General features: G+C 37.1%; 1 protein-coding gene across 2 annotated transcripts in view; it reads left to right on the top strand.

The window, feature by feature from the left end:
• Positions 1-13,639, top strand: part of EXOC6 (exocyst complex component 6) — a 182,964-nt gene that overhangs the window by 127,195 nt on the left and 42,130 nt on the right. For both annotated transcript variants that reach the window (XM_066355669.1, XM_066355668.1), the window contains exon 19: positions 2,544-2,685. In XM_066355669.1, coding sequence (XP_066211766.1) covers positions 2,544-2,685 — 142 coding nt within the window. The remainder of the gene's footprint in view (positions 1-2,543; positions 2,686-13,639) is intronic.

Genomic DNA, 13,639 nt, shown 5'->3' with positions numbered 1-13,639 from the left:
AATTTAGGAATCTGAACCCTTGATATTAACTTCAATTTTGAGCTATGCAAAGAAAGATATTATTTCATTTGAAGATTTATAAAATATTTTACAAATACTTTAAAGTCCTGTCCTTGAGAATAAGCCTAAACTTAATATGCATAATCAAATTTAATATTAGAATTTTAATAATACATGTGATTTAAACAAAAAGCTAAATTCTGTGTATTCACATGTGTGTGCGCATGTGTGTATGTTTTCATTACCTATTTACATTTAGTTTATGGAATAGCCTGTATTTTTGTACTCTTACCATCATTTTTGGCTCTAGTACTATTGCTGTAGAACTACATTACATGTAGTTCATTTGTAACATCTGAACCCATGTTAAATTTTAAAGATCATTGACCCTAGAATCTATGTAAACACAATTAATTTAATAAAAAATTTTTTTTAAAGATCACCTTAAAATAATACCACTTATATTGCGCATGTGTTTGTTTATGAAACGAATATAATAGTAATTTTGTTTTGGCAATTTGTTAATCTGCTTTTGTAGTTAGTATATTATAGTAGCAACATAAGTAGGACATGGAGCTGATTTAATAGAGCAGTACATGAAACTAAAATGCACTGTTTGTTCCATTAGGTAAAAATGACATTTCCATTAAGTATTCTCAAGCCTATTACATTATAATTAAATTACATGCCATTGATTTCTCCTTTTTCTGCCTTTTACCCCTTCCCATTCATATTGATATTATTCTGCTCAGGGAACAGGGCTGCATGTCTCCCAGACTAATTCCTCTTGGGTTTGGGGGATATTGAAGCATGCTGGGTTTTGCATTGTTTTTTACATTCCTTTTTGGCAGTTCATCAGTATCTGTCAAATATATTGTTTGCATCGGCTTTTATCTCTAAAGTTTTTGATTGAGAAATTGACATTCCATTTCAGATATGTAGTTTTTCATTGTGCATAGTGTCTCAACGCTCAAGACTCATTTATGAAAGTGGCTTATTTCTCATCTGACTTTATGTGTAATTTAATGAGCAAATGTAGTTCTAGTAAATATTGTGCAAATATATTTATGTTCTTTTTTTTCTAACACACCAACTCTATGTAAACTTTTTATACCTCTATATTGTAGCATTTATGTTTGGAAGATATTTTTTATGATTTTGTAGCTTTCTTGACTTTTGTGATAAGTAGGGAAAAATAATGATCAAATATCACTGGGCAAATATTTGCCAATGCAAATGAAGCAAAACATGGCACACCTTCTAAAAGTCATCATCACTAACCATATATAGTCTTTGAATTCTATCTTAGGAGTCAGTCCATCACGAAATTACATAATGTAGGTTGGAGATAGCCATTGCAGGAGCAGTATTACACTGGAAAACTTTTAAAAGAGTCCTTTTATTATTTTATATTAAACTTCTAGTTGAAATACAAAGACCTTTTTAAAAAAACAGTTTATACTAAAAGTGATAATTGTATTGTGATTCAGCTATGTAATCTAAAGGCTGACCATTTAAAAAACTTCTTTAAACTTTTTTATTTTTAAATATTTTATTTATTGGTTTTAGAGAGAGGAGAGAGATAAGTGGGAGTGGAGGGTAAGCAGGAAGCATCAATTTCATAGTCGTTGCTTCTCGCATGTGCCTTGACAGGGCAAGCCCTGGGTTTCTAAACAGCGACCTCAGCATTCCCAGGTCGCCGCTTTATCCACTGGGCCACCATAGGTCAGGCTAAAGGCTAAACATTTAAAGTTACCGTTTTTAAAATCATTTTTGAGAAACTATAGCCTTTAATTAAGGCAATCAGTGAAAGTACATATAGTGTCTTATGAACTTATTTGAGTAGAAACTGTTTTCTAATGATATATATTTAATGAAAGAAAACCACAGTACTTATAGTTTACTTAACTACATATTTCTAAATTATTAGATCTTTTTAAAACTACATGTAGATCTGCAGATGATTTTGAAGTCATATTGGTAGGCAAACCTTTTTTATTCTTGCTGATTGAAGCTATGCTACAAAATAATGTCCTAATTAGAAGAAAGAACTTAAGAAAGTATATTTTGAATTTTATGTACAATTTAAATGATAATAAATTATACTGTTCATTAACTTTTTTTATTCTGGTTTGGCTAATATAAAACAGAGCTTAAAGAGCATTATATAAGCAAAATGTCAATATGAGTTATTTTATGTCTTAAATGTCATATTTTAATGTGTATTTTAAAGCACTTGAGGCATTTCAAGATACCTGAAATAATTGTTTTTTACTAGTATTTTAATTTTCCTGTGTGCAGTTAGTTTTAATGATATTTAATGTCCTGAAAGGGACAACTGAGCAATAGTATTAATTTTAATTCCTCTGCTAAAAGGCATAACCATGCTGAGTACAGAAACAGAAATCCCAATAATCTATTGTACCTGAGAAAAAGGCAGCGAAAGAATGCCAAGTATACAATTTTTCTGATACTTTATGAGGTATTTCTATGCTTGTTCTTTTGTTTGTTTATTTTTTGGTTTGGATATTTGTTTTAAACAGGGGAAAGTTGCCCAGACTGCTTGCATGTCAGCCTGCCAGCATCTGTCAACATCCTTAATGCAGATGCTACTGGACAGTGAGTTAAAACAGATAAGCATGGGAGCCATTCAGCAGTTTAACTTAGATGTCATACAGTGTGAATGTAAGTACCTTATTGGTTAAATCTCATGCGTTTCTAGGAATCTATATTTAAATTACATGGAAAAATAAAGATGTGTAGTAAGATAGTTTAGAAAGGAGGAAAGAGGCCTGACTGAGCTAAACTGTCAGCAACCTTAGAAGCACTTCCTTCCAGGAAGAAAAAACCATCTCAGCATCACATTCAGGGCCTCTAGAGAGAGGTGTTGAAGGGGCAGTCCAGACAGGGCTCATTGAAAAGGTGATTCATTTTTCCATTTATTTCTTCTTCTGGTTGGTCTTGCCAGGACTTTCCAAATGTTTGTCATAAATGAATGAAATTATTGTAAGTTTATCATTCTTACTTTCCCTGTGAGTAACTCTTTAGATATTTGCTAGAATGATGATCTTCCAAATGAAACATCTTTTATATTCCAAATATTTTGTTCTCTTCCCCAAAGAATCTCTAAGCCCTTACTTACCTTTGCCATTGTTTATCACTTTATTTTCTTTAGGTATGAGGTTAACAGATTCTAAAATCTAATGGTGACATTAACCAGTCAGCTTCAAAACTGGATATAATATTTGGTATAACCTTGTCATATGTGCATCTGGATGTGGGTTTTATCACCCTTAAATTATAACTCTTTAAATGTAGGGCGTGAGCATATGGAGCAGTTTTTAAGCAGCACTTTCAAATGAATGGTACACTGATTAAATGATGAAAATTCCTGGCTGACAATTCAGTCAGGCACCATTGTTAATAAATTGAAAATCAGTGGGGCACAAGAAGGATTATAAAATATTTGTCTGAGGTAGATATTGCAGTAATATATCCTGTGTGAAAGATATTAAAAAATTAAATGTCAACAGATTACCACTGAAGCAGGAGTGACAGATATTTTTTCAAGCAAATGTATTTGCCTTCCCACTGTGTATAAGTTTTCTAGGAAAACTATAATTAATATTAAAAATAATAATAATGTAGGATCTTCAATCAAGATCAATTATTTATTACACACAAAAAATAAATTCAAAGTTTTAAAAAATCTACTTACTTAAAAATAAAAAGAGAGAGAGAGAGAAATTCTTATCTACAAAGCAGAGGAAAGATAGTTTTTCCCTAGGGAAGCAAAGGATTCATTTTCTTTTCTAGAAAGCATTTCTAATTTTCTGTAGTTAGAAACCATTATTATATATTTTTCAAAATAAAACTATTGTTTACAAAGTGATAATTTTCTATTTACAAAAACATTTTCCAAGCTCAGTATTTTTTTCTCTTTTTGTTATTGTAAGCTCTGTTTTGCTTATCCCATATTTGTATATTGCTTTTTATTTTAAGATTATCCTTATTAAATTTTATTTTAAGCTTTGTTGCATGGCTCTGGCCAGTGGCTCAGTGAATAGAGGCGTCAGCCCGGCATATGGATGTCCTGGGTTTGATTCTCAGGGCACACAGAAGAAGCAACCATCTACTTCTCCCCCACCCCTTCCCTTCTCTCTTTCTTCTCTTCTCATAGCTAGTGGCTAGATTGGTTTGAGTGTTGGCTCCAGGCTGGAAGGATGGCTCGTCTGAATTGAGCATCAGCCCCATAGGATTGCCAGATGGATCCCGGTCAGGGGTACATGCGGGAGTCTGTCTCACTATCTTCCCTCCTCTCGCTAAAAAATGAAAAAAAGATTTGTTTCATAACTTGCCAATTGAGATCCTTTCATATTACAATTTAATATCTGCATATTTATAATTATGCTTTTACGTATTTAAAGCCATTAGCAAAATGTTGAACAAAACTTGATGTCTATAACCTGAGATACAGTACATCACTGGTCTTCAAAACGTGGCCCCCAGATGAGCAGCAGCAGTATCATCTGCAAACTTGTTAGAAATGCAAATTCTTAGGCCCCACCCGCTAATCTGGAGCTCTGGACAAAGGACCCAGCAACTTCTCTTTGAATTGTCCCTCCAGGTGATTCTGATGCAAGTAACATTTGAGAACCACATTACATGGACCTTGCCTTCATACTGACTTAGATCCATTCTTTAGAATTTTATGGTTATTTTAAGATTTTTTTCCAGCCAGTTACCAATTCCCTTACTGAATAACTAATTGTTTTGTTCTGTTATGACCAACTTTGTTAGATACCTTACTAGCAGAAAGGGATAATAATGACCGGTGAATTTTCCTCATCTACCAGTTTGTCTTTCAAAGAAGAAAATTATACTAGTCTATTTTATAAACCCATATTTACTCATAATAACTTTCTCTTTAAGAGGCTTAGAAACCATTACTTAAAAGCCTATGACTATTTTTTTTTTAATAATTTTATTTTTTTAATGGGGTGACATCAATAAATCAGGATACATATATTCAAAGATAACAAGTCCAGGTTATCTTGTCGTTCAATTATGTTGCATACCCACCACCCAAAGTCAGATTGTCCTCTGTCACCTTCTATCTTGTTTTCTTTGTGCCCCTCCCCACCCCCTTTCCCTCTCCCATTCCCCCTCCCCCGTAACCACCACACTCTTATCAATGTCTCTTAGTTTCACTATTATGTCCCACCTACGTATGGAATAATACAGTTCCTGTTTTTTTCTGATTTACTTATTTCGCTTTGTATCATGTTATCAAGATCCCACCATTTTGCTGTAAATGTTCCGATGTCATCATTTCTTATGGCTGAGTAGTATTCCATAGTGTATATGTGCCACATCTTCTTTATCCAGTCATCTATTGATGGGCTTTTTGGTTGTTTCCATGTCCTGGCCACTGTGAACAATGCTGCAATAAACATGGGGCTGCATGTGTCTTTACGTATCAATGTTTCTGAGTTTTTGGGATATATATCCAGTAGAGGGATTGCTGGGTCATAAGGTAGTTCTATTTAGCCTATGACTGTTTTTTAGGGTTAATATAAAATCCGACTAGTCCATTTCATGCTAGCACGAGCTCCACCTCCAAGGTGGTCAGGTCGCAAGTACCGGGAACGGGAGACCAGGAGCCCCCAGAGATCCTGCGCGACTCAAGGAAGGCTTCAGTAAAAGAATGAAGCAGTAAGAAGTGAGCATGGACTATAAGTATCAAGAATGGCCTTTATTCTGAGTTATGTGTCCTTTTATTTGGTTTGATCAGAAAGCAGAATGTTTATTTTTTTCCATCTTATTTTGTAAAAACATATATATATATATATATATATATATATATATATATATATATATATATATATTTTTTTTTTTTTTTTTTTGTATTTTTCTGAAGCTGGAAAGGGGGAGAGACAGTCAGACAGACTCCCGCATGCGCCCGACCGGGATCCACCCGGCACGCCCACCTGGGGCGATGCTCTGCCCACCAGGGGCGACGCTCTGCCCACCAGGGGGCAATGCTCTGCCCCTCCGGGACGTCGCTCTGCCGCGACCAGAGCCACTCTAGCGCCTGGGGCAGAGGCCAAGGAGCCATCCCCAGCGCCCGGGCCATCTTTGCTCCAGTGGAGCCTTGGCTGCGGGAGGGGAAGAGAGAGACAGAGAGGAAGGAGGGTGGGGGGGGGTTGGAGAAGCAAATGGGCGCTTCTCCTATGTGCCCTGGCCGGGAATCGAACCCGGGTCCCCCGCACGCCAGGCCGACGCTCTACCGCTGAGCCAACCGGCCAGGGCCCATACATATATTTTTTAGGCCACAAAATGTCAGTCCACAGGTAGAAACAGATAGCACAGATAGCTGAAGTGGGTAGGTGGAAAGTTGGAAAATATTCAGTTCCTCACACCATTCAGCCATGTGCTTTTAGTTTTTGTTTTGTTTTATTTTTCAGAGGATGAAAGAATTAGCCGTTTTGTCTATGTACCCACTTGTTTTTTCAGACAATGTGTTGGTGCCCTTTTCCCTGGTATTCCTTGTGACACACATACTTGTGAGTTAAACTAGCTTGAGTTAAATTTCAGTCTGTAACTCAGTTATTTTCCATGTAAAGTCACCTGATTTATAGGAAGATTCAATGTTTAATGAGAACTTATTACCTGTTAGACTGGGAAATCAAAGATGAATCAGGCTTCAAAGAGCTCATAGTCTATTTGGTAGGGGAGGAGACAGACATGTAAATAACCGTAATAGAACATAACAGATTCTTTCTGGAAGTATATATGTTTTACTTATAGAAAAGGATCTAAACTAGCATATGAGAACAGTAAGAGGAATTGTTGATTTCTGACCTTCAGAGGATTCAGAAGGCTGTAAGGCAGTTTTCATATAATGGGCTTGTGGATGAGGATTTTATTTTTTATGTATGATTCTAAGCAGAACTGCCACATATAGTTGTCAGACTGCTTACTACATATCGTTGCCTAGCTAAGGAGAGAAGGAGGGAGAGGGAAGAATGAAATTTAGCTCACATTTCACTTGATAAACCATGCTATGGGGTTGAGAAGATTGACTATAATAAAAGTGAGATTTGAGCTGGGTCTTAAAGGAAGAGTAAGATTGCATCTAATATAGGGAAGGGCATTCTGAGCAGAGGAAATGGCATAGGCAAAAGCACTGTGATGGTAGAATGCTTATGGAACCCTCAAGCAGGCTTGTGTGGCTAGGTTATAAGATGCATTATAAAAGCATTGAAGAGTATGGCTGAAAAAAGTTAGACTCCTGAATGCTTGGACTTTATTTAATAAGCAATAGAGATCCACTGAAGCTTTTAAATTGAGAATATGGCATGATGAAATCTTTGTCATAGAAGGTTAACTCTGTGTTGTGTGGAAATTGAACTAAAAGGAGGAAGATACAGGATGTAGCAAAACCTGTTAAATGGCTGTTGAACTTTTTCATATGAAGGATGAAAAGATCTTGACTTTGGGCAGTGGGAATGAAGAGAAAAGGATGGATTCCAGACATTTTGGAGGAGAGAATACATAAAATTAATGAATGAAGAAGGGTAAAATTTGATGTTATTAAGATGGTTTGAATTAGAGAACCACAGTGGAAGAGCCCTAGGGAGTGGGGTGTGAAGAGCAAGAGAGAAAGGGATAAAAGAGATTTAACCACAGGGCAAGATAGTTCAGTTCAATGTAGAATTTATAATTGTAGGGACCCTGAAGAATTCTCTGCTCATAGCATATTTGTTAAATAAATGAACAAATTATAACAAATCAGTAAGTTGTATAATCTACATTCGTCTCTTCTACAATTCTACCTTTGTTGTCAAAAAGTTAAGGGCAGGTGATACTGTTGTACTTTAATTTGAGACCATTTAACTTCTTGATATAGACATAACTGATATTTTATAAACTTCCTTCACAATGCTTTACTATGTTTAAATGACGCCCTAAACTTTTACAAGCTAAACAGTCATAGTTTCTTTAATGTTTTCTTTTTTTTTCTTTTTTTTCTTTTACAGAGACAGAGAGAGAAAGAGAGTCAGAGAGAGGGATAGACAGGGACAGACAGACAGGAACAGAGAGATGAGAAGCATCAATCATTAGTTTTTCGTTGTGCATTGCAACACCTTAGTTGTTCATTGATTGCTTTCTCATATGTGCCTTGACCGCGGGCCTTCAGCAGACTGAGTGACCCCTTGCTTGAGCCAGCGACCTTGGGCTCAAGCTGGTGAGCTTTTGCTCAAACCAGATGAGCCTGCGCTCAAGCTGGCGACCTCGGGGTCTTGAACCTGGGTCCTTCCGCATCCCAGTCCGATGCTCTATCCACTGCGCCACTGCCTGGTCAGGCTAATGTTTTCTTATGGGATTAGTTTTACTTCCCTTTTTGCCATTTTTATTTGGAGAGAGATATATATATATATATAATGGCAAGAGAGAGGGACAGTGACAGACAGGAAAGAAGAGAGATGAGAAGCATCAACTCACATATGGCACCTTAGTTGTTCACCAATTGCCTTCTCATATATGCCTTGACAAGAGCAGTGTTGGCGGGGCTCCAGCTGAGCCAGTGACCCCTTGCTCGAGCCAGCAACCTTTGGCTTCAAGCCACCGACCATGGAGTCATGTCTATGATCCCACGCTCAAGCTGGTTACCCCTTGTTCAAGCCAGATGAGCTCACGCTCAAGCCAGTGACCTCTGAGTTTCAAACCTGGGTCCTAAGCATCTCAAGTCAACACTGAGCCATTGCCTGGTCAGGCTGGATATACTTTTATTGTTCTTTTTTAACCCATACTAGGTCAAATGTTGGAATTCAGGAATGTAGAATCATATGAAATTATATAGAACTTTTTTTTTTAATTTATTTTTTTATTTTTTAGTGAGAGGAGGGGAGGCAGAGACAGACTCCCACATGTGCTCCAACCGGGATTCACCTGGCAAGCCCCCTAGGGGGTGATGCTCTGCCCATTTGGGGCCCTTGCTCTATTGCGACCAGAGCTATTTTTTAGTGCCTGAGGTGGAGGCTATGGAGCCATCCTCAGCACCTGGGGCCAGCTCACTCCAGTTGAGCCATGGCTACAGAAGGGGAGGAGAAGAGAGAGAGAGAAGTAAGAAGGGGAGGGGTGGAGAAGCAGATGGGTGCTTCTTTTGTGTGCCCTGGCTGGAAATCGAACCTGGGACATCCACACACCAGGCCGACACTTTACCACTGAGCCAACTGGCCAGGGTCAGAACTTATTTTTAAAAGTGCTTTTAAATCACTCTTAAGATAGTCTGAGCACATGTCAGGAACTTGAGACCGTGGTTTTAGTCCTGGCTCTGCCTGTATTTTGGGTAAGTGGCTTTGGATAACCCATTCAACAATCTAGAGGTCTCAGTTTTTCCTTGAAATATGGTATTTGGAATTGCTAATTTCCAAAATACATCCCTGTTCTAAGATTCAGACGCAGCAAAATTCAAGGCAAAGAAGAGTGTGGGTCTTTGGAGTCATACATTAGCTAATTCCTTATTAGATACTCTGTGCTTGGTGGTTAGGACCTTTTCTGTTTAAGGTCCTAACCGTCTTGGGGTTCATAAGCCCAGTGGGGAGGCAGTCATTAAGTAATTGCAGTAATAAATATAATGGTAAATTGTTAAATTCTATAAAAGAAAAATATATGGCACTGTGAGAAAGTACATTGCTCACAAAAATTAGGGGATATTTATAGCTTCATAATTCAATTTAAATATCCTCTAATTCTGCTCACAAAAATTAGGGGATATTTTATCGCTTCATATTTATTTTTAAATATCCCCTAATTTTTGTGAGCAGTATATAAGTAGCAGACCTAATTTAGATAAAAAGTTGTATAGGTTGAAAATATTGTCCTGGCTGGATAGCTTGATTGGTTAGAGTGTTGTCCTGAAGTGCAGAGGTTGCTGGTTCAATCCCCAGTCAGGGCAAATACAGGAACAGATGTTCCTGTCTTTTTTTCTCTCTCTCTCAATGAAGAAATCAATAAAATAGACATTTTTTAAAAAAGAGAAAATATTAAGTAGAAGCTATACATGAATGAAGTGGGTACTTTGGGTTAACTTGACTATAACCATAATACCACTACAACTATGTGTTTGGAGAAGTCAAGGAGTCATCAAGAATCACATACTTTGGAATTGCGAGTATATTCCCCTCCAAAACTTTCATTGAACCTTTGGTCCTATTACAGATTTCGCATAGGTTTAAGAGAAATCACTTTCTAGGTATAGGAACATTTTTGCAAAAGTTGGTGTGAAGATGATGTTCTAAATCTGTGTATGTATTTTGTTTTATATTTATTAAACACCTGTTTTGTTTTGGGCCACAATATATATAGATAACATTCTTAAAAATGCAACTTTTTAGAGGAAAAGATAAAAATGTCCTCTTAAGTGACTATAAAGATATCCCAGAAATTCTTCACATCACTAACTGTATACATAATATTTGCAAAGCATCAGGGATCAGAAAGATTTGAAGTACTCAGAATAGTTCTAGAATGTACTTTTTCATGCATTCTACAAAAATATCTAAATAAGGTAAATCAGCTCCTAAGAGTTTAACATCTTGAATTTACAGGCATTAGAAAAGCTCCAGATTGGAGAGTGCAGGCACCTGTTTTAAATGGGAATTACTGAGGAATCTCTAGATGTGAAGGCCTTGGTCTTTATTCATTTTGGATAAAGACTTAAACCTATTTATAGATTTTTATGTGTGTGACAGTGACCTCAGGGCCTCTATTCCTACCCATGAGAAAGAGCCATGCCCTAAAATAAAGGGGCTTGGGAAAAATCATGTGGATGATATAAGAATATTTTAAAATGTCCTTTTAGTATCCTTTTTGGCTATCTGAATTTATCTCTGCTTGTAATGGCATTTAAGGTATCAGATTGCCTATGTTTATCTCCAAAAAAGGGAGAGGACTAGATACTACTTTAGTAGTATCTAGTAGCGTGATGAATGTAGAGGGCAGCTGGTGGAGAGGTTTGCATCCCACTACTACTAACCACATGTAACAAAATACTGTCTAGGTCTAAGGGCTAGGAATTCTAACTCTAAGACCCTTGATTCCCAGGCATACCTTCTTCACCACCAGGAAAACCACTAGATGGTGCTCTTAGTCATCTGTTCTAATGACACACTGGTAAACATTGGATCTTTTCTTTGCCTAGCCAAAATTTGAGTTCTAACTAGTTTCTTTAAGTCTTCAGATCTAGCAAGAAAGAAATGATTGGAAATCTGTATGTATAGAGACTATTTGGCATTTATATTCAGTCATTTATTTAGTTATAAAATTATTCCATTTTAAACGCTCCTGCCTTGTCATCCATAAGCAGTCTTGAGACTTTAGCCTAGCTTCCTCGCCCTCCCTTTTAATCTATGTCAATCTTTTTTTTGACTCCATAGACACTCATCCCCTTCTCCCACCTCCTGACAATTCTTCTTACCCTATGTAGATGTTTTCCACATAACACACATTTTTTTACCTTACAGCAAAAATAACTGTCTGCCTAAGATAAAAATTGTTCAAGACTTATTCCCTCTGCATTTAACTCCAGGGAAAGTTTTATATTTTCATGCCAGGATAAAACTTACACAGTCTGACTTCTTAGCAATCTCTGCCCCCTTCTTTCTTTTCTTTTTTTTCATTTTTCCGAAGCTGGAAACGGGGAGGCAGTCAGACAGACTCCTGCATGCGCCCAACCGGGATCCACCCGGCATGCCCACCAGGGGGCGATGTTCTGCCCCTCTGGGGCGTCGCTCTGTTGTATCCAGAGCCATTCTAGCACCTGAGGCAGAGGCCACAGAGCCATCCCCAGTGCCCGAGCCATCTTTGCTCCAATGGAGTCTTGGCTGCGGGAGGGGAAGAGAGAGACAGAGAGGAAGGAGAGGGGGAGGGGTGGAGAAGCAGATGGGCGCTTCTCCTGTGTGCCCTGGCCAGGAATCGAACCCGGGACTCCTGCACGCCAGGCCGACGCTCTACCGCTGAGCCAACTGGCCAGGGCTGCCCCCTTCTTTCAAACCTTATACATCTGTATGTAGCTCCTGAGGGCAGAACGGGCCCACTTTCCTACTTTACAGGGAAAAAAATTGTTACATATACAAATAACTCATGTTTTTGCCTACAGATATTCTTTATTCTCTTAAATTTCAGATTGCCAGTTCGGAAGACATTTTTTGATCATTACAATCACAAATTGTATATAGAAATTATTTTTTTGTTTTCATTTTCATCTAAATTAATTCAGACTTGTCTTCTTTCCAGTTAGGCTGATATAGCAAAGTTTTACTCTGTTGTTACAAAAGATCTTCCCAGTAAGATTAGATACCTCCCTCATTAGTCTTTCTTTTAGAGTATTATTTTTCCTTTAGAGTATTTTTAAACTTGGAATCATTTATTAAGTTCTATATCTAGCAGAAAATAAGAGGAAATGAATATATTATGAAGTTAATTTCTTTTTAAAAAGGAAATTGTCACATTGGAGGCATTAAGAGAAAAAAATAACAAAGATTTAGATGAGCCTTTTTAAAAAACAAACAGAAAAACCCAAAATTTTTTTAAAAGTCTGGAAACTATATGGTCTTCAATTTTTGAAAAACTTTGAATGTTGAAATCTACCTCCACTGTTATTGGGCCCATTAGACAATATTAGCAGAAATGAATCATTTGTATTATTATTTATTTGCTCAACACATTTATTGAGTGTTTTCTGTATACGGGGTATGGGTGGGTGTAAAGGTAAAACATGTTATCTCTACTTTTTCACAAGCGTCTTGTTTAGTGGAAGAACTAATTTAGTTTTCTTCAAAGAAAACATTGGGAGTATTCTTACCCACCATCAATAATTTTGAAATAAATATATACTACATATGCACAGAATGTTATAGATTTACACTGTCAAATAGCCTTATGTGGCTATTAAATTTAAATTAATTAAATAAAGCTAAAAATTCAGTTTAGCACAGAGAACCATTCTTACAGAAAGTTCTCTTGGACAGTGTCATTCTAGATCTAATCAATAAGCCAGATACATGTATTGATTTCTAAGACTGGATGGTATTCCTTTAGAATTTGTTTATTCAGTTCTTCTTTATTCACTTAAGAAACTCTGACTGACTGACTGCACATTACTGTTAGGCATTGTGCTAGTCGATAGGGGTCTTAAAAGGAAGTATATTCCCTACTCTGGGAGAGTTGGTGTTCTAATACTAAGACCCAGATAGATAAACAATTGTAAGGTAGCAAAATGGTAGTGTAGTTAGGCAGTGTATAGTAAGTTTCAATGGGAGCACAGTGGAGGGACCCACCCAGCCTGCAGGATAATGGAAGTCTCCTGTGGAATGTGATGGTTGAATGGAAGGATAACTTATTCAGTGGAAAAGAAGAGGCACAGGATGCTCCAGGCAGAAGTTAATGTGGCATATGTAAGGAAATGCTGCAGTTTGGCAGGGAGTTTAAGGTGCCCCTAGGGTAGTGGTACAAGATGAGGCTGGGGTATAGGCAAAGGCCCGGTTATAAAGGATCTCGGTTGTCTTGTTTTATTGTGAACATGATGGAGAACCATTGAAAATGCTAATCTTTAAAAGTGGCACAAATCACA

The sequence above is a fragment of the Saccopteryx leptura genome, chromosome 13 (assembly GCF_036850995.1).
Source record: "Saccopteryx leptura isolate mSacLep1 chromosome 13, mSacLep1_pri_phased_curated, whole genome shotgun sequence".
Classification (NCBI taxonomy): domain Eukaryota; kingdom Metazoa; phylum Chordata; class Mammalia; order Chiroptera; family Emballonuridae; genus Saccopteryx; species Saccopteryx leptura.
This window is presented reverse-complemented; position numbering and strand designations above follow the sequence as displayed.